General features: G+C 43.1%; 2 protein-coding genes and 1 long non-coding RNA gene across 3 annotated transcripts in view; 1 reads left to right on the top strand and 2 right to left on the bottom strand.

Moving 5' to 3' along the window:
* Positions 1-17,263, bottom strand: part of STRADA (STE20 related adaptor alpha) — a 23,739-nt gene extending 6,476 nt beyond the window's left edge. Inside the window, 8 exon segments of the mRNA XM_081166538.1 lie at positions 6-129; positions 806-914; positions 4,673-4,794; positions 8,476-8,578; positions 11,371-11,399; positions 13,406-13,463; positions 15,266-15,329; positions 17,063-17,263. Coding sequence (XP_081022664.1) covers positions 6-129; positions 806-914; positions 4,673-4,794; positions 8,476-8,578; positions 11,371-11,399; positions 13,406-13,463; positions 15,266-15,277 — 557 coding nt within the window. The 5' untranslated portion in view covers positions 15,278-15,329; positions 17,063-17,263.
* Positions 17,072-21,745, top strand: LOC308571411. The gene is made up of 3 exons (XR_014001401.1): positions 17,072-17,207; positions 19,711-19,783; positions 21,639-21,745. It is a non-coding gene; the product is annotated as an uncharacterized lncRNA (long non-coding RNA).
* The window catches only part of POLR1A (RNA polymerase I subunit A), a 41,501-nt gene continuing 38,614 nt past the window's right edge, over positions 18,859-21,745 (bottom strand). Inside the window, exons 32-34 of the mRNA XM_081166043.1 lie at positions 21,602-21,719; positions 20,856-21,020; positions 18,859-19,168 (exon numbers count right to left, since the gene is read on the bottom strand). Of these exons, the coding sequence (XP_081022169.1) occupies positions 19,068-19,168; positions 20,856-21,020; positions 21,602-21,719 (384 nt within the window). The 3' untranslated portion in view covers positions 18,859-19,067. The remainder of the gene's footprint in view (positions 19,169-20,855; positions 21,021-21,601; positions 21,720-21,745) is intronic.

Raw genomic sequence — 21,745 nt, 5'->3', positions numbered from 1 at the left:
CTTACCTGTGAACATATCCCATATGGTGAATGTAATCAAGGGCCTTCAAAACACCTTGGAGGATATAAGCCATAGCTAGCTCACTCATCCCATCCATAAAATGTGTACAGATTAAGTCTTTAGCAGAACCTACAAAAAAGGAGAAAAAACAAGATATTTCAATGGTTCCAGAAAAACTAAACCCAGTTGTTTTAACAATTGCTCCTCTCATTATTTGTAGAAGACAGACACATGCATAGACCTGCCTTCAGATGCCAGAGGGAATAAGTTCAAGCACATATAACTACACTTGAGAAGACTAAAGTAACTTCTGGTCCAATTTAATAGAACCCCACCCCAAACAAAACTTCCTCCCTTGTAGAGACGACATCCGTAGAGAGAAAGGTTAAATTTGATTGAACCAAAGGCTGGTTACAAGTACAAAAGCTAAATTCTATCATTACAAAATTCTCTTTTTCCTCAAACAGGGAATTTTTATCACAGAAGATGCTTTGAAACCTTCATTTGCTTTTAAAAGGCTTTCAAGTTTCCCTTCCTGTGGGTTATGCTTATGATTGAGAGACAGAGAGGGAAAGGCCTCACTTGGAATTTCACCACCCACAGCCTAACAGAATACTCTGTCTCTGGGGCTAACACAAAACTTTCCTGGAAAGAGCACATGCAGAGCAAATACTGAAAAAAAGGAAGCTGCCTCACCTCATTTACAGCACCTTAAGTGCATAGGATCATCATGGGGGTCTGAATGTGTCCTCGCATTAAACCTATATCCTGTCTAATGGTGGAGGAAGGTTCAAGTTTTACTTACCATAGGCCATGAAAGCTGTAACAACCCACAGTTCATTGTCGGCTATGAAGGCTGCTTTATATGGCACAAGATTTGGGTGGCTGAAGAACTTTGAGACATGAAGCTCACCCTGAAAGCAAAAAATTATAAGACAACAATTATTTTTTTAACAAATGAGTAAAGGAAACTTCAAGAGGTATGGATACTCTAGGGGGAAAACAATTGGCCAATTGACACCCCTTCACAACTTATATCATGGCTTACTGCTTCTTTTGCCAGTTCAGGGTACAATCAGAATTTGAATACTTAATCCACATGAATTACTGAGACAAATAAAATAATAAAAACACCACTGCACTGTAACAGGAGTAAACCAAACCAAAGGGTCAGAAATAAAACAGCATTTTGCTAGTAATTTTATTTGCTTAGCTTTATTTATACAGCAGGTAATATTTGGAAACAAGCTAATCAAGGTTTCTTATTGTTTAATCTTGTAAACTGCTTGACAGCTTTGACTGTTTTTAAATAACTAGCTCTGCTGGCCAGGTGTTTTCTAAATTTGGGGTGCAGCTCAGCAAAACATATTATGTGAATCAAAAGATACCAGCTTCAAATGAAGGTGCCCTCTCTTTTTACAGGAAAATACATACATACACACATACACTATATACTTTGGCAAGTTTCTTGCTTGACTGTTCACTATGCATTTGGACACTTGTTAAGATATTGTAACCCAATTCTTTATAATGGATCTTGAGATTAAACAGTGGGTTTTCATCTATGTTTGGATACAACTGGACACCATTTTGAATCAAGATGGCGGACTGAACCTTTCAAAATCGTCCTCATTCTAACCACTTCTTTCAAAACTATCAAATTTTTGGTTTCTTGGAAAAGTATGCTGGGTATGAGGCTGCTCATGACTTTCCTCATATAATTTATTCAGACTTGCAGCCTGTATTACTCTTGAGTGTTCAAAGATAACATTTACAGGCACTTCCTAAAAAACAACAACACCTCCTTGATTTCAGTGGGTAAGACTTACATTGGCTATCACCTTTAAACATTTAAAAGTAATAAAATTCTATTCCAAACCAGTGCTTATGAACAATCTGAAACTAAATCCATGTAAGTCATAGTTGACAATGATGGATTATCTATATGTTCTCAGCATTAACAGGATCCCAGTATCTTGAAAGAACATATTTGCAGTCTGTAGTGTCTTCATGACCCAATTTTGCTCCTGGTTTGTCATGAAAGCTTTTCTTATCAGCTACAACTAGCAACTGCCCCTACTTGTTAGATAAAGGTAAAGGTACCCCTGCCCGAACGGGCCAGTCTTGACAGACTCTGGGGTTTGTGTGCCCATCTCACATCTATAGGCCGGGGGCCAGCGCTGTCCGGAGACACTTCCGGGTCACGTGGCCAGCGTGACAAAGCTGCATCTGGCGAGCCAGTGCAGCACACGGAACGCCGTTTACCTTCCTGCTGGTAAGCGGTACCTATTTATCTACTTGCACCCGGGGGTGCTTTCGAACTGCTAGGTTGGCAGGTGCTGGGACCGAGCAGCGGGAGCGCACCCCGCCGCGGGGATTCGAACCGCCGACCTTTCGATCGGCAAGCCCTAGGCGCTGAGGCTTTTACCCACAGCGCCACCCGCGTCCCATTCACTTGTTAGATAGGTCACTGTTAATCTCAAAGATTAATTACTGTTATATACTATCCATGGAGTTGCCCTTGAAGACCACTTGACATTTCAGATGACAGAGAATACAGTGCAATTCATAATGCATTACTACATTATAAGCAGACCAATAAACTACAATATAAAATGAACAAAAATATTGAGTCTCTCTGTGGTGCTTAGGACCTAATGATTCATTCTACTAACTCTTCCCCTCCACATCATGAAGTCATTTTTATCTTACCAGGGACTTATGTCTGAGCAGACATGCATAGGATTACCCTATAAAGGAGCCATTTAAAGCTTCAAATCTTCCAACTGTAAGAGCAATTTAGCAGTGGAAGATGTTATGGAAATTCCTTTCTTGTAAGTTCAGGAGGACAGGAATTTGTCGTCTATCTCAGTGTTTCCCAACTGGGGGTCTTAGGCAGGATATTCCAAGGGGGCCACAGGTGAAAATCACATAAATGGGGGGGCCATAGCATGAGGCTATGGGGCCACAGAGGGACATGAGAAGTGAAGGGAAAAAAGCATTTAAAAACCCTGATTGGCTGGCTCCTTCTTGCCACATGCGGTTTCTTGGAGCAGTCGTGGTTTGTTTCCAGCGGAAGGGGGTGATCACTGAGGCTCCCGTTTGGCCAGCAGAGCCTGTGACCCAGAACCTTCAGGTCAGGTAAGTCTGGGCGAGCCAGAGTTGCGTGTTGCTGCCGCCAGTGCTGGTCCCGAGGGCAGCCTGGGCCTGACTCATCAAGGTGCAGGGTGCAATCCACTCCAGCACCTAGCGGATCAGGGCCTTTGGATGCTGCTGAGGAGCATGGGGCCCGTCGGGAGCGTATGTCCGGCTCTGCAAGGATCGGGATGAAATTCACCCCAGGGCCTAGCCGAGTGGGGTCATCTGGTGCTGCTGACTTGACTGTCTACTCAGAAGAACACTGCACTGAGTTCAGTAGGCCTTACTCCCAGGTAAGGGGGGGGGGCTATAGTGTTTTATCAAGGCAGCCAGGGTTCCTTCAGATGACAAGATCTTTTTGCAGCAGGTCAGTGAGGACCACTTGTTTTTTAAAATTTTCCCATATATTCCGAACTCCCTGTGTGCCTTTTGGACTGTATCTGTAGGTTTCCCCCTCTGTATCAAATAACTCGGGTTAAATAAGTGTTGTTATTTAGGGTTAGAGAGCCAGTGTGGTGTAGTGGTTAAGAGCGGTAGTCTCGTAATCTGGGGAACCGGGTTCGCGTCTCCGCTCCTCCACATGCAGCTGCTGGGTGACCTTGGGCCAGTCACACTTCTCTGAAGTCTCTCAGCCCCACTCACCTCACAGAGTGCTTGTTGTGGGGGAGGAAGGGAAAGGAGAATGTTAGCCGCTTTGAGACTCCTTAAAGGGAGTGAAAGGCGGGATATCAAATCCAAACTCCTCCTCCTCCTCCTCCTCCTCCTCCTCCTCCTCTTCTTCTTCTTCTTCTTCTTCTTCTTCTTCTTCTTCTGTTTACTTTTTATAATAAATGGAAGATGGATCTCCCTCAGAAGGTTCTAGACTCTCCTTCCTTGGAGATTTCTAAGTAGAGGTTGGATGGCCATCTGTCATGGATGCTTCACCTGAGATTCCTACATTGCAGGGGGTTGGACTAGAAAGATGATCCTTGGGGTCCCTTCCAGCTCCATGATTCTATGTTTTTGTGCTTCAACAATATTTCCTTATGTTTTTATCATTTTATGCAATTGTATTTTGTATAAATTATTAAAAAATATTTTAAAAATGTTCTATTTACAAACAAAAACTTTAAATAGCTACCTTTCTACTGGTAGGACGGGGGGCATGAGTGTAGCCAGGCTTTTTGTTAGGGGGCAGAATCTCAGATTTGTATTGATTTTCACTTATTTGGAGGGGCAGCTGCCCCATCCCCCCTCTAGGCTACGCCCATGGGGGGCATAGAAAGGAAACAAATTGGGAAGCGGGCTACAGTAGGATAAAGGTTGGGAAACACTGGTCAATCTAGTCTTAAGACAGAGACTTTGTCAGTTGTTCAGTTCTACAACCCAGCCACTAACAGATGAAACAACGCTACTGTATATAGAATCATAGGGGCCTAAGAAAGTGGAATGTCAGCAAAGGAGTGCCATTTACCATAGTAATTCAGGCTGAACGAAGGTAAGCATCTCCAACTAAGGACAAAGCAAACTAACTGCACAAGATTGCTACCTCTACCTGCAAAAATGCCACCATCTCATTGGTGCAGGCCTCTAAGTTGATCCTCCGGACAGTGACAAACTCTCCTGTTGGTTTATACCGTGCAAGATTCACTATCATTAGCTCCTCAAAGCCCTTGCCTGAAAAGATAAGAGGCATTTTTTTTGTCACAATAACACTTTCCACAAAATCTCAACTGAAGCATTTTCCTGCTGGCAGTTATCTATTTTTGAAATTATGGTAGAATTCAGATAAAACCTATCTTAATCTAGGTTCTAAAGCTGAATTTCTCAGTTTTCTTCCTACTTATTTCATTTTGTTAATACGTTATGGTGTTCATTTATATACAGCTTACTCATTTTCTTTTTGTGCCTTGTTATGTTATAAATTGAACCAATAAACAACTAGCAGAAAACAAAGCAAATGATCAGCTTATTATAACTTCCCTCTGTTAAATAAAATGGAAATGCTAAACTTCTACAACACAAATTTTCAGACAAACAAAAGGGATACCACAATGGAATATCTGGAGGTAAGATAATTTTAACCCCCCCCCCTTTTTGTCAGTAAGCAATGTCTGGAAACAATAATAATCATTCATTATATCACAATGTTCTTTTATCAATGGGGCTTAAGTCCTGGCAAACTTTTCACACTGATTTTAATGGATTCTATGTGTGACTAACTTAGTCCTGCTCTAGCTCACTGTTTTATGATTTAGACTGCATGATAAACCATCATTAGATAAAAAACAATCATGAAGGATGTTACCCATCACAAGGTATGATCTGAATATTCAGGAGGCCATCTCCTTGCTGAAACATAGTAGGTCTGGATAGAATAACAATAACAACAACAATAATACTCCACCCATCTGGCTGGGTTTCCCCAGCCATTCCGGGCTGCTAGTCAGTGACTGAATGAGTGATCACCCGGGAAATAGATGGGCACTGCCTTGAGTTTCATGATGGAAAAAAGGCAGGATATAAATGTAATAAAATAAATACAAATGCACATTTTTTTAAAAAAAAATGTTTAAATTGCTATGTCTCAAGCTACTTTTTCTATGTAATTTTTCTGAAATTAAGACAAAATGCACACCTCACCAATGAAACTCTCCATAGCAAATTTCATGGTGATACAATGTTTGTGTAATACACATGGTTAATAACTGCAGAATGTTAAGAAGTAGTCACACTTCTTAATCCCATTTATTATACTCTTGAAGCTGTATGATGCATAAAATTAAGGAGTAAGATAAGTGAAACAACCACCTTGGAAAACAGTGGGTTGGAAAATCAGCTCAGATTTTTTTTAAAAAGGAAGTCTTCAGAAGACTTTTGAATTTGCCATCTCAGGACATGACAGGTTTGGGGAGAGGGAAGAGGTGTCTGGACAATTATCAGGGTTTACGAGAGCAGGACAGGTTTCACAAATGGAACTTGAATACAGTGGTACCCCGCAAGACGAACGCCTCGCGAGACGAAAAACTCGCAAAACGAAAGGTTTTTTCGTTTTCGAGTTGCCTCGCAAGACGAATTTCCCTATGGGCTTGCTTCGCAAAACGAAGCTTGCCCCCGGGGACAGCGGGTCTTCTCTTTTGAAGCAAGGGGCCGCGGGGAGATAGCGATCTCCCTGCAGCCCCTTGCTGCAAAAGACGTCCGGGGGAAGCGGGGAAGCGAAGCGCTTCGCTTCCCGCTGCTCCCGGACCTCTTCTGAAGCAAGGGGCTGGGGGGAGATAGCGATCTCCCTGCAGCCCCTTGCTGCAAAAGACCGGGGGAAGCAGGGAAGCGAAGCGCTTCGCTTCCCGCTGCCCCCGGACCTCTTCTGAAGCAAGGGGTTGCGGGGAGATAGCGATCTCCCTGCAGCCCCTTGCTGCAAAAGACCGGGGGAAGCAGGGAAGCGAAGCGCTTCGCTTCCCGCTGCTCCAGGACCTCTTCTGAAGCAAGGGGCTGGGGGGAGATAGCGATCTCCCTGCAGCCCCTTGCTGCAAAAGACGTCGGGGGGAAGCGGGGAAGCGAAGCGCTTCGCTTCCCGCTGCCCCCAGGACCTCTTCTGAAGCAAGGGGTTGCGGGGAGATAGCGCTCTCCCTGCAGCCCCTTGCTGCAAAAGACGTCCGGGGGAAGCGGGGAAGCGAAGCGCTTCGCTTCCCGTTGCCCCCGGACCTCTTCTGAAGCAAGGGGTTGCGGGGAGATAGCGATCTCCCTGCAGCCCCTTGCTGCAAAAGACCGGGGGAAGCGGGGAAGCGAAGCGCTTCGCTTCCCGCTGCTCCTGGACCTCTTCTGAAGCAAGGGGCTGGGGGGAGATAGCGATCTCCCCGCAGCCCCTTGCTGCAAAAGACGTCGGGGGGAAGCAGGGAAGCGAAGCGCTTCGCTTCCCGCTGCCCCCAGGACCTCTTCTGAAGGCTGGCGGGGGGCAATAGTCTTTGTCCCCCCTGCCTGCCTTCCCAGGGGCTTTTAAATCGCCCCGGACAGCGGAGAAGTCCTCCGCTGTCCGGGGGGATTTAAAAATGCCGCCCGCCAGCATTTTAAGATCGCCCGGACAGCGGAGAAGTCCTCCGCTGTCCCAGGGTTTTTTAAAATGCTGGGGGTGGGAAGAAAAGCCCTTGTCCCCCCCCCCCAGCCTTCAGAAGAGGTCCGGGGACAGACTGTCCCCGGACCTGGTCTGAAGGCGGTTTCCCTAGGAACGCATTAATTGATTTTCAATGCATTCCTATGGGAAACCGTGCATCGCAAGACGAAAAAACCGCAAGACGAAGAGACTTGCGGAACGAATTAATTTCGTCTTGCGAGGCACCACTGTACAATAAATACCTTGCAATATCCCTTGCCTGAAAATGGAACCTGTTCTTCTCAACATGCAAGGAATGCAAGACAGATATAAAACCTTATCCATTTCAAAGTGACTAGAGGCTCCCGATGGCCGTGCAGAGCCGCCTCCAGTCCCGGGCTCAGCGCAGCTCTGCGCGGCCATCGGGAGCCGGGCGCGAAGTCCCGCCCGGCTCCCGATGGCTGCGCAGAGGTGCCTGCAGTCCCGGGCTCAGCGCACTTCTTCCCATCGCCAGCCCCACAAGCTTGGGGGACAGCGGGGAGGCGGAGCGCGCCTTCCCGCTGTTCCCCGACCAGGTTCTTCCAGCCCCGCACCTGGGGGGAAAATTTTTTTCCCCTTTATTTCCCCCCAAAAAAACTAGGTGCGTCCTATGGGCCGGTGCGTCCTATGGGGCGCAAAATACGGTAGCACAGGTGGAAAGAGCATTGGGCTTTGCTTTACTGCATCAGAAATGGCAAGGGAATGGAAGGTGAACAACAGCAACTGATTAGGACTAACCCCACACGTATGAGTGACCTGATAGATGTCCAATTCTGCATTTTTGAGATTCTGTATTCACCCCAGAACACACTGACTCCTAATCCCAGCTTCACCTGAAATAGCATGGGGAGGGCAGCATTTGATTGCCCAAGAACCAAAACAATTTTCTCCAGACTCAGCAAAAACGCTGAAGCTGGAATGAGAGAGGTGACAATGATGATGGGTGGCCTGGTACCTCCTTCCCAATACCCACCCACCCAGAGGTGTCGCAGTTTCCCTAATGTACTGCATTACAAGAGAATGTTTCTTTTTTAATTATTTGTCATTTTATGGCTTAACAGTACAGTATATGCCTAGAAAGAAAACAGCAGCCAATATCAGTGCTGTTAAAAATAACAGAACCTCAAGAAAGGATAACATTATTCAACTCATAAACAAAGTCAACTAAGGAAATGAGGAGAACTTCAGTACTATGAAAAGTGAAACACCCAAAACTAAAATCAAAACATTACCTATTATGGTCAGTAACTCATAACAATTGCTGTCGGGCAAATAACAGTTCATGGTGTTCCTTTTCGGGGAGGATGCTATAGATTCTGAGCTTGCTTCATTGGTCTGGAAAAGAAAAGAGTAAGATGCAAGAGACTGGAGAATCTCTCCAAAATATCATTTATAGCCTTTTGTAACCTTAGGATACAATCCTATGCACAAGTTCCAATGAACTCAACGGAACTTACTTTTGAGGGGGCATGTATAGGATAATGCTCAGAGTTCAAAAATCTCACTGCTCTCACAGCTTATTATGTATGGTCTCCTTTGCTACCTCGTATAATCAAATTCCCTCCCAGAACACTCTTGTGGCCTGCCTCCTCAAAACCAGCGCACAAAAAATCAAAATCCAAGAAATTTACAATTTTCAGATGCAAACATTTCCACATGTAGATTTGAAATCTGGGTTTAGAAGTGCCACGCAACTTCAAAACTTCCTGTCACCACTTTCTGCCCTACAGGAGGTACCATAATATCTCAGGTTTAATCCTCATCTCCTCTAACTAAAAGAAGAATTAAACAGGGCTAGGTAATACTTATGACTGAAATGTGGAGAGCCACTGTCAGTCAAATAAGGTTCTTAAGCTAGATGTATCAATGGTTCATATGTTCCTACCACAGCTTCCAAAAGGTGCACAGTCATTGTATTTCCTTTGCAATCTTACTGAGAAACCCTTGTTTTTTATTCACTTCCCTTATTTGCGCTTCAATTGTCTGAAAAGCACAATGCACACTGAATGCGCTTCATAAATGGGAAAATGCCTGTAATAATAAAAACAGAGAACCTGCAAAGAAACTCAGATACTGGAAATGAAAAACGAACAGGAAAAGTCAGACTTCAGCATAATGGCAGCTGTGTGTCTAACAGTGCAACCTTAATTATGTTTACTCAGAAGGAAGTCCTACAGAATTCCATGGGGCTTACTCTCAGGAAAGTGTGCTTATGACTGCAGCCTAAAACTCTTTTAAGATGAAGGCAGTTATGTTAGTAAAGCATAAAGTTTTGTATTGTAATAAATAGCTAATCTGCTATTTTTACACATCAAGATCCCCTCCCCCAGTACATTTTATTATGACATTTCCTCCCCCTCTTCCAAAACTTCTTAAGGTATTTTCTACATCTCCACGCAGAAACAGCAACTGGTTGAAAAATTCTATCCATGCAGAGGAACTCTACTGAACTTGGTATTTTATAAACAAGTAAAAAAGCGTAAATTAAAATGCTACTTGTGAAGTACAGCACACAAAAAGTCCCTGCAAGAAAAACAAATACAGCTGCCCACAAGGGTTTCAACACAGGACCTCTTTTGGTGTAAATGGCAAAAATTTAGAAAACAGGAAAGAAAAAACCCTTCTCCTTCTGAATTTATAAAATACTCTAGCCTCTAAACAGATGGCTTTTTGGATACTTAAATTTAGCTGGACCTATATTTTAATAACATGTGTTTGGAAAAATCAGATGTACTTTTACTAGTGTGACTGGAAAAAACAGAGCCAAGACTGGAAAAAGAATCTTGTGTACAAATTAGCAACTCAAGATTTGACCACCTACTCGTCTCTTCTCCCAATCAATCTCTTTAGCATCCTTGGCCCACAACCCCCCAAATACTACCTTGTTCATTCTCTCCATACCAGTATAACACAAGCACCCCATCCCTAGACTCCCATGTGAGATTTTCCCAGCTTCATTTTATCTAGTTCTTAGCCTTCACTAGCCTTCATATGCTAAGATTCTACCATTTTTTCCCACTGCCCACTCTGCCTTGCCTACTTCAGCCAATACCTCTCTCTGCTTTATCCTCACTCAGCTTTCAGCCTGCCTGACTGCTTTATCTTTCCTTCTCTCCCTGTCAACAGTATAGCCCCTTCTACTGCTAGATCATGTAAAATACATCCCTCATTCCGCTTTTCTCATTGGCCCTTCCTTACCTTAGCTTCCTGTCAACTCTTGTCTTATTTTCCTCAAACCTGCACACTGCCTACTCTGCTCCAGTTCATTAGCTACTCTGGCTACCAACTTCCCAACTTTCTGGGCCCTTTTCACAGGCCTCGGCTTCCTTTCCTACTCAATAGCTCCTCTTGTTCCTACATGACATGATTTTCCCCAGTGAAAATGACCTTTCATTTCTCTCACAGAAGCTGCACATTGTCGCAAGGTTGTAAATGCTAATGTATATACCCTGAAAAGCTAGAATATTTATGAACGTTCCATGACATCACAACAGTTCAATAAATGGTATGTGTGTGTTGCAGTCAGGAAGGCAATTATTAGTTTTACACTGTAATCCTATACAGTGGGGCTTTCGTCTAGGTAACTAGGGATAGGAAGGTAGCTGTGGACTACTAGATGTTCCTCATATTCACATTGATATGGAATAGTAATAATCTTAGGTGTCAGCAAATTGGCCAGGTCCCTGGGATTTTTCCAGCTCTGGCCACAATTGTGATAAGATAGTGCAAATTGATTTTGGCAGGCCATTAACTCTTGAATTTGAGCATAGGCTGAGAAAACGGGTGGTTCAAATATTTTTTAATAGCTGTTCAACTATCTTACTTCCAGATTTTCTTTTTAAACAGGCATTTTATTGTTTTGTTTTTTAAAAAATAAAAGATCAGCTGAACAGCCATATAATTTTACATTACTAGTGAGAACAACCATTTAAAATCCAGGATTTAAGGCTAAAATAAATCTACATGCCACACACCAAAATCTTATTTCCAGGTTGAAACCTTGTTCCCACAAATGTAGAGCTGAAAATATTAGATGTATAAATAAGGCAAAATGGAAAAAAATGTCGTAATGTCCACAAATCTCCATGCAATAGGCCACAGCACCACAGCCTACAAAGGTCACTTACTTTTCTCCGAGAGTCACCCGGAGGCTGCTCTGGAGTAAAGAAATCAATCATTCATTCAACTGTGTTTTCTTAAATAGATACCCATCAAGAACAAAACCAGAATCAATTCATTTACAAGAGATATTCAAATAACCTCAAAAGGGTATCATAACCTACACTAGTGTCATTCTGACCACTGCTACTGGACAAAAATAGTAATTCCTTGCTGGTTTGGGGGATCTGATTTATGCTATTTTGTTCCCCTAAAACTTATCCACATAAACAGATTTAAACTGAGAAGAGACTTCAAGCTACACTTCCCTTCCCTCAAGAGGCATAGCGCCATTTGTATAGTGTCCAATTCTCCATCACAGGGAAAAAAAGAAATAGTTTGAGATCCTTGCTTTGCGGCTCCAACATTGTGAGTTGGAGCCTCAACAACCCAACCACAGCCAAGCAAGAGGGAAATATGAGGACTGCAAAACTGGAGCCAGGAGCCAGTTCTGAACTAGCTTACACAGTACAGGCTTACTCACAGTTGGCCTATGGAAATCAATGGATTTTTCAAGCTCATCCATTTCAATGAGTCTACTTTAAATTTGGGGATTTTACAATCCACAAGCACATCTGAATCTGCTTTTTGTAAATAAATCACTTTAAATAGTCAGTGCTAAAAGATATGGGGAGGGAAATAACCTACTGAACCAGTGATAGGAACACTGGAGAAAAATTAAGTTTGGATGGCCGAATTCAGTAGTCAGGGCAGATTAAGTGCAAATAGATGTTTTGTGCTGATATCTAAAAAAGCCATCTGCCCTAAAGTCAAATTATGCCTAGCTTAAAGGAGGGCAGCTCAATAGATGGCCTTGAAATCAGAACTGGATACAAATGCAAAAAAAAGAGGAAAAAGGGAGAGGGTTCACATGAGGCTCAAAACCCATGAAAGAAGCAACATGACATAGTAGACAACTTGTCACCCTAAAATTTCAGAGACCTGGGACAGATTCAGACAATGACTCACTAGGGCTCAATGGTCAAGTCATTACTATTCAGAGACTTTTTGTAAGTTGTAATGAGATGCAATTCAAAATACTTTCCAATCACCTGGCATGAAGACAGCTTTTAGAGGTGTTACGTATTTTTTTGTTTAAAGTTCAGCAATTTCACATTTGAGTACTTTTAGATTTATTTGATGGATGCTCTCCAGACCCAGTGATATTAATGTTTAATTTGTTGAGAAGTCTGGGAACAAGCAATTGCTAGTTTGAAAGTGTCCCTATGTTAAAATTCTGCCTGCACGGGCAAAGCTTACATATCAAGAAGACTTCTACTCCAGCCTTTCCCTTGATATGTTAGCTTTCCAAACAAGCAATCTGGCACATTCATTCTGAAAGGGCATTTGTTTGGCTTGGGAGGTCTCTAATCTCATGCTCATGGAACACTGGAATTGGCTCAAAGAATACAGTTTAATTTCTAACCCAGAATTTTGTTACTGCAGAACAGAATGAGGGACGTATCTGGTTAATTATAGCCGCTTAAGGCTTGAGTATTTAAGCAGAATTTGTGGCGGAAATCTCTTAATATTCCTATGAACAGGTACAGTTTCAAACCAATGTATTAGAGTCACTGGAAATGTCTCTCATTGAAATCCAGTCAAAATAAATGGTAAGAGCACAATCCACATTAGAGAAGCTCCTAGTGGGTACTGCAACTCATGAAACAGTGGACAGATTTTGTAAGCTAGGAGCAGAGAACCTTTGTCCTATTGTCTTTGCCCCATGGGAAAACCCAACTCTGAGCCAAAGCCAACTGAGCAGCATTTCTATCACGGTAGGATTATATAGCTCTCTCTCTGTACAACCCTGTTTCTGTGGGTCGCATGAAATTAAGCCAAGAGCCACATCTTCCCCAACACCATTTGTCTTTGTGAGGTTCCTCCAGGATCAGAACTGAAATTACACCTACAGATGTGCTGTCAAGTATTTAACTTACTTTCACAGCACTGAGAAACATGGAGCACAGCTAAGGAAATAATTGATTCATTTAAAGCACTTACCTCCAAACAGTTCCAACTCCCTCAAGCCCTCAAAAATGAACTTCTCGGACATCCACCGCTAGAAAAATAAACCCCACAAAGGCATAACTTAATGTGGCACCATTTATTTTAATTGCACTTAACCAAAGAAAAAAATCTCTGTTGACGTAAAATGCAGCAACAAAGAGATTGTTCAGACATAATGCCTTGATATTACACCTAAGGCTCCCATGCAATCCCCCATGCAGCCTGCTGTTTTATCTGAACCAGCACACTATGGTATGCAGTGTAAGCAAAAGCTCTAGTGTGCCATTTCAGACAAACAGTAAAACATGGTTTGCCTCAAATCAGGATCAGAGGAAGGAACTGCTATGTGAAAGGGGAGAATGATTTCTCACTGCTCATTCATGGTTTGCAATTTGCAAAAATCTTCCCTTAGTAACAACATCCTGCCCTCTCCCCACCTTACCTAATTTCAGACACTTTTCTCCCACCCTAGCTTCAATTTGGAAAGCCAAGATAGAAAGAATAGCACCTGAAGCAAGGGAGATAAAGTGTTCATTCCCCCACCCACATTTTTCTCTTGATGTTAAAAGTGTGTATGTGATAGAAATATGTGAACAAGCCTGGCTGGCCCCATTGCATCTATTTTGGTCCTGAGTTGTGTCTAACTTGTTCCACTGGCTTCAATGAGGCTAAGTCATGACTAAGTTTAACTGAAGCAGCAAAATCGTTTTGTGGCAACTTGAAACAATCTTACTAAAAATACAAAAATCCCCATGCCTATAAAAAGAATCTGTAATGTGGAGTTGAAGTTTTTTCACTGTTAGAAATGCATTGCTTCTTAAGATTAATTAATAACATAATGAATGAGCACAACACAAGTTAAATTGGGAAACTGGGATTGTTAAAATTCTAGTCCAATCTAAAATCAAACTTCTAATTAACTTTCCTCAGGTGATTTCTAAGAATCACATACATATATATGTGTACAACTCTTCAGGCAAGCTAAAATTACTATGGTAACAGTTTTCAGTGCTTTAATCCCCTCCCCAATCGAAATAACAAAGTTAAGTGTATGCTATTGAGTTGCCATGTCTTAAAATATCTCTAAGTGCTCCAACAAAACTAATGCCAAGTAAATGTCTGGATTTGTTTAAAAATAACATTTAACCCATGCTAAGTGTATGTTGTTGAATTGTTCCTCAAGTCAAATATTTCACAGCTACTTTTCAGAAAAAAACAACTTTCATATATTTATATAGCATGTAAAAATTAAGATGGCACACATTTAGCAAAGAAAAAAAAAGTTAAACATGTTAAATCAGCACTGAGTCTAGCTGCTTAAACTGCATGACATTGTGTTTACTGCTATGGATCTTCTTTAAGATAGCAGTGGCCAGCTTTGTCAAAAATGGTCCACCTACAAAGAACCACTTCACACCCAAATCATAATTTTGAACCGAGTGAACTTATCAGTTCCAGCTTGAAACTAACTGTATCTTTCCTCAAGAACATTGTTTCTTTCCCAGAAAGTACACTTAGGATTGCAATCAATGTGTGCTGTTCCTAACTTCTGTCATCACCCTCATAGGATGAGATGCTTTCTGAAAAGGAAACGTTGTGAAAATGCTTTTTAAAAAACATTTTGAAAAAATATGGGATTTGTCATAGCTCACCATCGCCATCAAGTGTCACATTCGTATATTGCACTTTACAACACACTTAAAACATTTTATTTGCAGCTGTATAGCTGAGTCCAAAGTCAACACAGCTCTGTCTCATAAAGCAAGCCCTATACCTTGAAAGGACGTGCAGAGAAATGCTAATTAAATCGTGAAAGTGTTTGACACTCACCCTAATTCGTTCGGGTTTACTTACAAGGAAAGACATGGAATCCAGACTTGGTAATGCTACTCCAAAGGCATGAAATGTTAAAATAGGCCTGGTAATAACAAAACAAAACAAAAGGCAGAAAGTGATTCAAAAGGCTGTAAAACAAATGGGCTCTTTCTACCTTAATTCTAACCAACAGTACTTTTGTTTGGTAAAGGAAAACTCTTAGTATGGGAGGAACCAAATAAGCAGGGCTCCAAAAGGTGGTGGGAACTGTGCAATGGCTTAAGTACTGGGCTTAGATCCAGGAGCACAAGACACAAATGCCTCTGCAGTCACAAAGCTCACTGGGTTGTCATGCAGTAATAAAAATCACATCAGCCAAATTTAATTACTTAAAGAGCACAATGTGAATGCTGGTGATAGGAACTATCCAGAGAGGGCACGTGTGCAAACAAAACACATACAGGAAGAGTGTTTTGCTAATATTAGCCTTCTCAATATTTCTATGGGTATGCCATCTTAGGACTCCAGACTGAAATGCCCAACAGTAACTTCTACGATGCCCCTACAACTGGAGATGCAGGAACAAAGCACCTTACATAGGTATGCAAGGGGAGGGAGGGAAATCAAGACTTTTAATGCACAAACATTGCAAATGTCTTGCATGCCCCTCTCCCCAAATTCAAATGCATCTTGTTCATCTTATTTGTTCCAGGTAGGGATCCTGCGCTACTGGCAAGCGTGATGACCATGATAGAGCTGGCGAAGGAATACCCAGCACGAGGCTGCAACTGGGGCAAGCTCTGCCATGCAACTGTCTAAAGCACAGGAGCTCTGCAGGAGCAAAAAAAGGTTGGCAAAGCCCAACTGTCTCCCTCCCACTTCGCTCCTGAGGCTCCTGTTGCTTATCTGTTACCAGGGATGAAACTAAGGGTTCCTTCCCACCCCTCACAGCTTATGTACGGTGGTACCTCGGGTTACATACGCTTCAGGTTACAGACTCCGCTAACCCAGAAATAGTGCTTCAGGTTAAGAACTTTGCTTCAGGATGAGAACAGAAATCGTGCTGTGGCAGCGTGGCGGCAGCGGAAGGCCCCATTAGATAAAGTGGTGCTTCACTTTAAGAACAGTTTCAGGTTAAGAACGGACCTCCGGAACGAATTAAGTACTTAACCTGAGGTACCACTGTACTTAATTCGTTCCGGAGGTCCGTTCTTAACCTGAAACTGTTCTTAACCTGAAGCACCACTTCAGCTAATGGGGCCTCCTGCTGCCGCCGCGCCGCCAGAGCACGATTTCTGTTCTCATCCTGAAGCAAAGTTCTTAATCCGAGGTATTATTTCTGGGTTAGCAGAGTCTGTAACCTGAAGCGTATGTAACCCGAGGTACCACTGTATTCTATAGCATTTTATTCCCTAGTTTCGCCCCTCGTACTGACACAGGGCCTTCCCAAGACATTTGGCTGCCCGAGGCGAACCCCCCCAAATGGGGCGCCCCCTTCTTCCCTGCCAAGGGAAGACAGCGTGAGGCAAGGAACCTGGGGGGCTGAGAGTAAGAAAAGATGGACGCCGAGAGCTGTCGACCCTGAGGACCCGGCCGCCTGAGGCGGTCGCCTCACCTGGCCTCACGGGTGGGCCGGCCCTGCTGCGCGCGCATGCGCAGACGAGAGACCCTTTCTTCTCCCAAGGGTCTCCCTGACGGGGCAGGGAGGGAACGCGTTTGAAAAATGAACCGTTGAGAGGGTGGTGGGGGCGGCACGCGCGGCCTCCTCTTCCTCCTCGGCCCCTAACGGCCATCTCCAGCCCTCACTCAGCCCCCCGAGGGCCGCTCCTAACTCACCTCAACACCTCTCGGCTGGTTCCCCTCAGCGGCCCAGAGAGATAAAGAAACGGTGTCCGGTGTGTGTGAGGGGGAGGCGGGGCCAACGACGCCACTGGCACAGCGCTACGCAGCTCACGTCGCAGCCCGGCGCCTTCTCCGCAAGGTAACCCGCTGCCGCTTTGAAGCTGGGGAAGGGAAGGGGCGGAGAAAAGCCCTGCGCCGTCCATAGAGAAAGGGTTGGAAATGGTAGAGTGACAACGCTCGGCAATGCAGATGCGACTTCCGGGTTCCTTTCAGCCCTCCCCCCCCCACCGTTTTTGGGCTTTGCCCTTTCTGCGGCCGGGCGGAAGTGGCGACTGCCCGGGGTAAAACAGAGTGGAATCCATGGCTCTTGGGAGGCAAGGGTTCGAATCCCCACGAAGCCATGACTTTGGGCCACTAGACCGTATCTTAGCCTTACCTACCTCACAGGGTTGTTGATGTGAGGCGAATAATGTACTGCCTCGAGCTCCTTGTAAGATAGAGATGATATATAAATACAATAAATGAGTAATTTTTTGTTATTATTAATAGTGTGACGGTTGCAATTGGGCTGTAGGATATGTAGCGGCAAAGAACACAGGGCTATATAGTTCATGTTCTTTCTCTTATTTCTTGCTTAGGGTGGGTGAAAGAAAGGAGAAATATGAATATGTATACATATAATTATAGAGGTATTATTATTATTATTACCACCCACCTTTTCCACTGACAGAGACTCAAGGCAGTTTACAGATAAAATAGATATAAACATTTTTTGACTGTAGGAACAAACATGTAGTCAATTGGCAGTTCCTGCCCCATTGCATTGCAACCACAGCTGCATTCAGTTGTAATAGTAATAATAATAATAAATTCAATAGCTGCCCATTTTAAAACATTGTCGTTCCACAGGTTTCGTGTGTCTTGGGGTGCTTTATAAGCATTTTTGTTTCCTCGTTGCAAATGAAACACATTTTGTAAAAGATTTGGTAGATTCTTACGTTGTCTTCTTCCTGGTACCCTTTCAAGCTTTTCCATCAAGGTTAAGTCTCAAATATAAGCATACCAAATTTTACATACAAGATAATTTTTAAATATATGTAAGAAAATTGCCCTACCAATGCAAACTATGTTGTAGGTTGGAGGAGATACACCAGTTAGGCTGCAGTGTGGTTTAAATCCCAGTCCTAATGAAATGCCTGGCTGCATGTGCTCCATTGACCTGCATATCAATATTTAGCCAATTTTTTTTTTTTTACAGAAAGTAAGATCCAAATTAAAAAGGGGCTGCTTTTTCAGGGCTGGTCTGGCCCATTCATGAGGCAAGGTGAGGCGACTGCCTTCAGCAGCAGGATCATAGAGCTGGAAGAGACCACAAGGATAGTCCAACCCCCTGCAATGCAAATTGAGTCTTTTGCTCAATTTGGGGCTCGAACATACAAACCTGAGATTAAGAGTCTTGTGCTCAACCAACTGAGCAACAGGGGCAGCAGATCCTGATGTAGATCTTTATTCTCCCATTGTTCCTATTGTAGATTTTCACTTCTTCCTTGGTGGTGAATTAAAAATGGGGGTTTAAGTCAAGGCGCCAGGAAATACTAAAAAAACTGCAGAGGAAGGTTCTTCCTTGGCAACCAGAAACAGGCATGCAAGGCTTGGGACCAGGAACACATAGGGAGCCTTCACTTCCTGCTGGAAAAGCATCATGGAGCTTTCATGCCAGACTGTCTGGTAACACATCTCAAACCCAGAACATATTGTCTATGAACCCACAGGTAAATAAAAACACAAACTGAGGGAATAGCACAAGACCTTTATTATTATTAAATATAATTCCTGAAGATCCGAAGGCACAAGTAGTTATCAACTCAATAAGGTCAACCGTAGTATTTACATTCAATGACAGCTGAAAAAACCCAAAATCAAACAAAGAAAAATAGCAGCATGTTTCTTTCTAGAAAAAAAAGTTTAATAGTCTTTAAGTTAAGCAAAAGCAGGCACACTATTTTAGAGGCTGTTTCAGATCAAACAAGCCTGTTCCTCCTTTGACAACTTTTCCTACCACGAGGCAAGCAGAAGGAGACTGAAGTTCATCATGGGAGCCTAGAAAAAAAGAAATAAAAAACAAATCAATTCTATTTTGGACTTGCTTGGCTTGCTGTGTGTGTGTGTGTGTGTGTGTGTGTGTGTGTGTAGGAGTAGCATAGCCACTTGCTGTTGGATGTAAACTGAGGATCCATCTCATTTTAGCTGATCCATCTTTTATCAAATCAATTAAGTAGAAGCTTAAAAAGTATTAGAAGATGCTATTACTTTATTTTATTTTTAAATTTCTATATCTCAGAGATGACACAGGTCTCCAAAAGGAATTTTTCTGAGATCCTCTTACATCATTTGACTAGATCTGGAGACTACAAAGGCCATTTCACACTGCAGATATCGCAGGGACCAATGATCCTTTGATAGCAAATGACATGTTCACATGACATGGTAATCCAAACTATGGCTTAGTGAGACTCCGTGAATGTGTGGGCTCTTGCAGCGAATTTGGCCCTTCCCAGTCTTTTTTTACTACTGTGCCAGCTCATAGCTAGTTAGAAGAGATCTTAACTATGAGTCCTAATTCTGATGACAAAGCTTTCCAGAAACAAGCACTCCGCCTGAATGGAATTGTCTTTAAAGAAGAAGTCCGGCTTTGACACCTGTTTCGGTTGAGTGGTAAGACTGTCCCCCAGAATTCTCATTCATACTAAATCACAAATGTGATTATCACCAGCAATGCAAATTTAGACAGCTAATGTTCAGTAGAAATTGTGATCACCTGAGGGACAATTGCTTTCGAAATAAAATGTGGAAATGAACCAATAACCAAAAATTTTTTTGCTCCCCGAACCCCACCTCGAAATTCATGAAAAAGACAGGTAAATCCTTATTATTTCAAGATCAGTTAGTCACTTTTTGCCAATGTCAGTGTTGATGGGGGCAGGCACCAGATATGACCATTGAGTAGTTAAACTTGGGGTAAAAGGTAAATAAAGGTAAAGGGACCCCTGACCATTAGGTCCAGTCGTGACCGACTCTGGGGTTGCGGCGCTCATCTCACTTTATTGGCTGAGGGAGCTGGCGTACAGCTTCCGGGTCATGTGGCCAGCATGACTAAGCCGCTTCTGGTGAACCAGAGCAGCGCACAGAAACGCTATTTACCTTCCCGTCGGAGCGGTACCTATTCATCTACTTGCACTTTGACGTGCTTTCGAACTGCTAGGTTGGCAGGAGCTGGGACCGAACAATGGGAGCTCACTCCGCCGTGGGGATTTGAACCACCGACCTTCTGATCGGCAAGCCCTAGGCTCTGTGGTTTAACCCAGAGCGCCACCCGCGTCCCCTAAAAGGTAAATAGCTCCATGCAAAGTGTTCATAAGGGTGACCAGGCTCATAATTTGAGGGACTGATCTTGCACATCATCTATGCCTGCATACATACTTTTTCTCTAGGATAACAGAACGATTCTGACCCCCCAGTGCTGCTGGACTCCTCTTTCCACCTCCCCTAGGCAACATGGCCAAGGGTCATGAATGACAGAAATTGCAGTCCAACACCTGGAAGGCCACATATCCCCCATTGCTTCTAATTAGGCAGATGACAACTATTCTATTTGAGGCAAAGGTGGCAGAGATGGTAGTGGCCATGTAGCTTCGGGTATGCTTGGATAGAGTGGATTATCTGGGTCCTGCAGGCAATCTGGTTTGGATACGGCACTGAAATAGCACGGATTGCCCCGTTTATTTACCCTGCATTGTGGCTTCCTTCAGAAACTTGTAGCTCGTCTCAAATGTCATTTGCTGCAAGGGGGACGAATTGGACTGTATCCCAAACCGATTGAGTGGCTTGTAAACGCCTTCGAAGCACATGTAGTCCGACACCAGAGAGAGATGCCGGGGATCAACCACAATCCCTGTCAAAACAAGGGGGAAGGTTAGAGCTTTGCCTCTTTAAAACGTTAAGAGGGAGATGAAAGGGGGACTTCAATGGAGCCTGTCCTCCAATATCTTCCTTTAAGTCATGCTGGTAAATCTTTACTAAAGCCTCACCATCTCTTTGGCCTGTAAGAGCACACAGGTTACGAGAGAATGGGAAATACAGCCAATACAAGCAGAATTGAGTTTTTTCCTCCCCAAAGCTTGATCGGATAGGCCATGATTTGCATCTACAGTTAGGATCAACTGACAATCTAAAACCATCTTACTGTTGCAGCATTCGAGGAACTTCAGTAATAGTTGCAAGGTAGATATAAGAAATTAGATATATTAAAAAAAAAGTTTAATTATGATAAAAGTGTGTATCGGCAATCAGTAATATGAAATCAAGATATGGAATAGACGGGAGGTTGGGTCTTTAGTGTTAAGACCAATATATGTTTTATTGTTTGTTAAGAAAATTATGTGTCTATGGTTATTCCTGTGTGTAATTTGGTATTTGTGTTTTTTTGTTTTTTCTTGCTGTATCAAGAAAAATAAAATAAAAATACCATCTTACCATATGCAGCAAACACATCTTTAATCTCTTTCTCAAGGACTTTCAAGGCAGCCTCAATGCCATAGGTATTGGCCATCGCGTGAATATCATTGCAATAAAGCCGGTTCACATCAAAAATCTAAAAGAGAGGGGACAGTTGACAGG

This window comes from Podarcis bocagei (assembly GCF_964188305.1).
Source record: "Podarcis bocagei genome assembly, chromosome: 13".
NCBI lineage: Eukaryota > Metazoa > Chordata > Lepidosauria > Squamata > Lacertidae > Podarcis > Podarcis bocagei.
The sequence above is the reverse complement of the archived record's forward strand: the minus strand, read 5'-3'. Positions and strand labels throughout refer to the sequence as shown.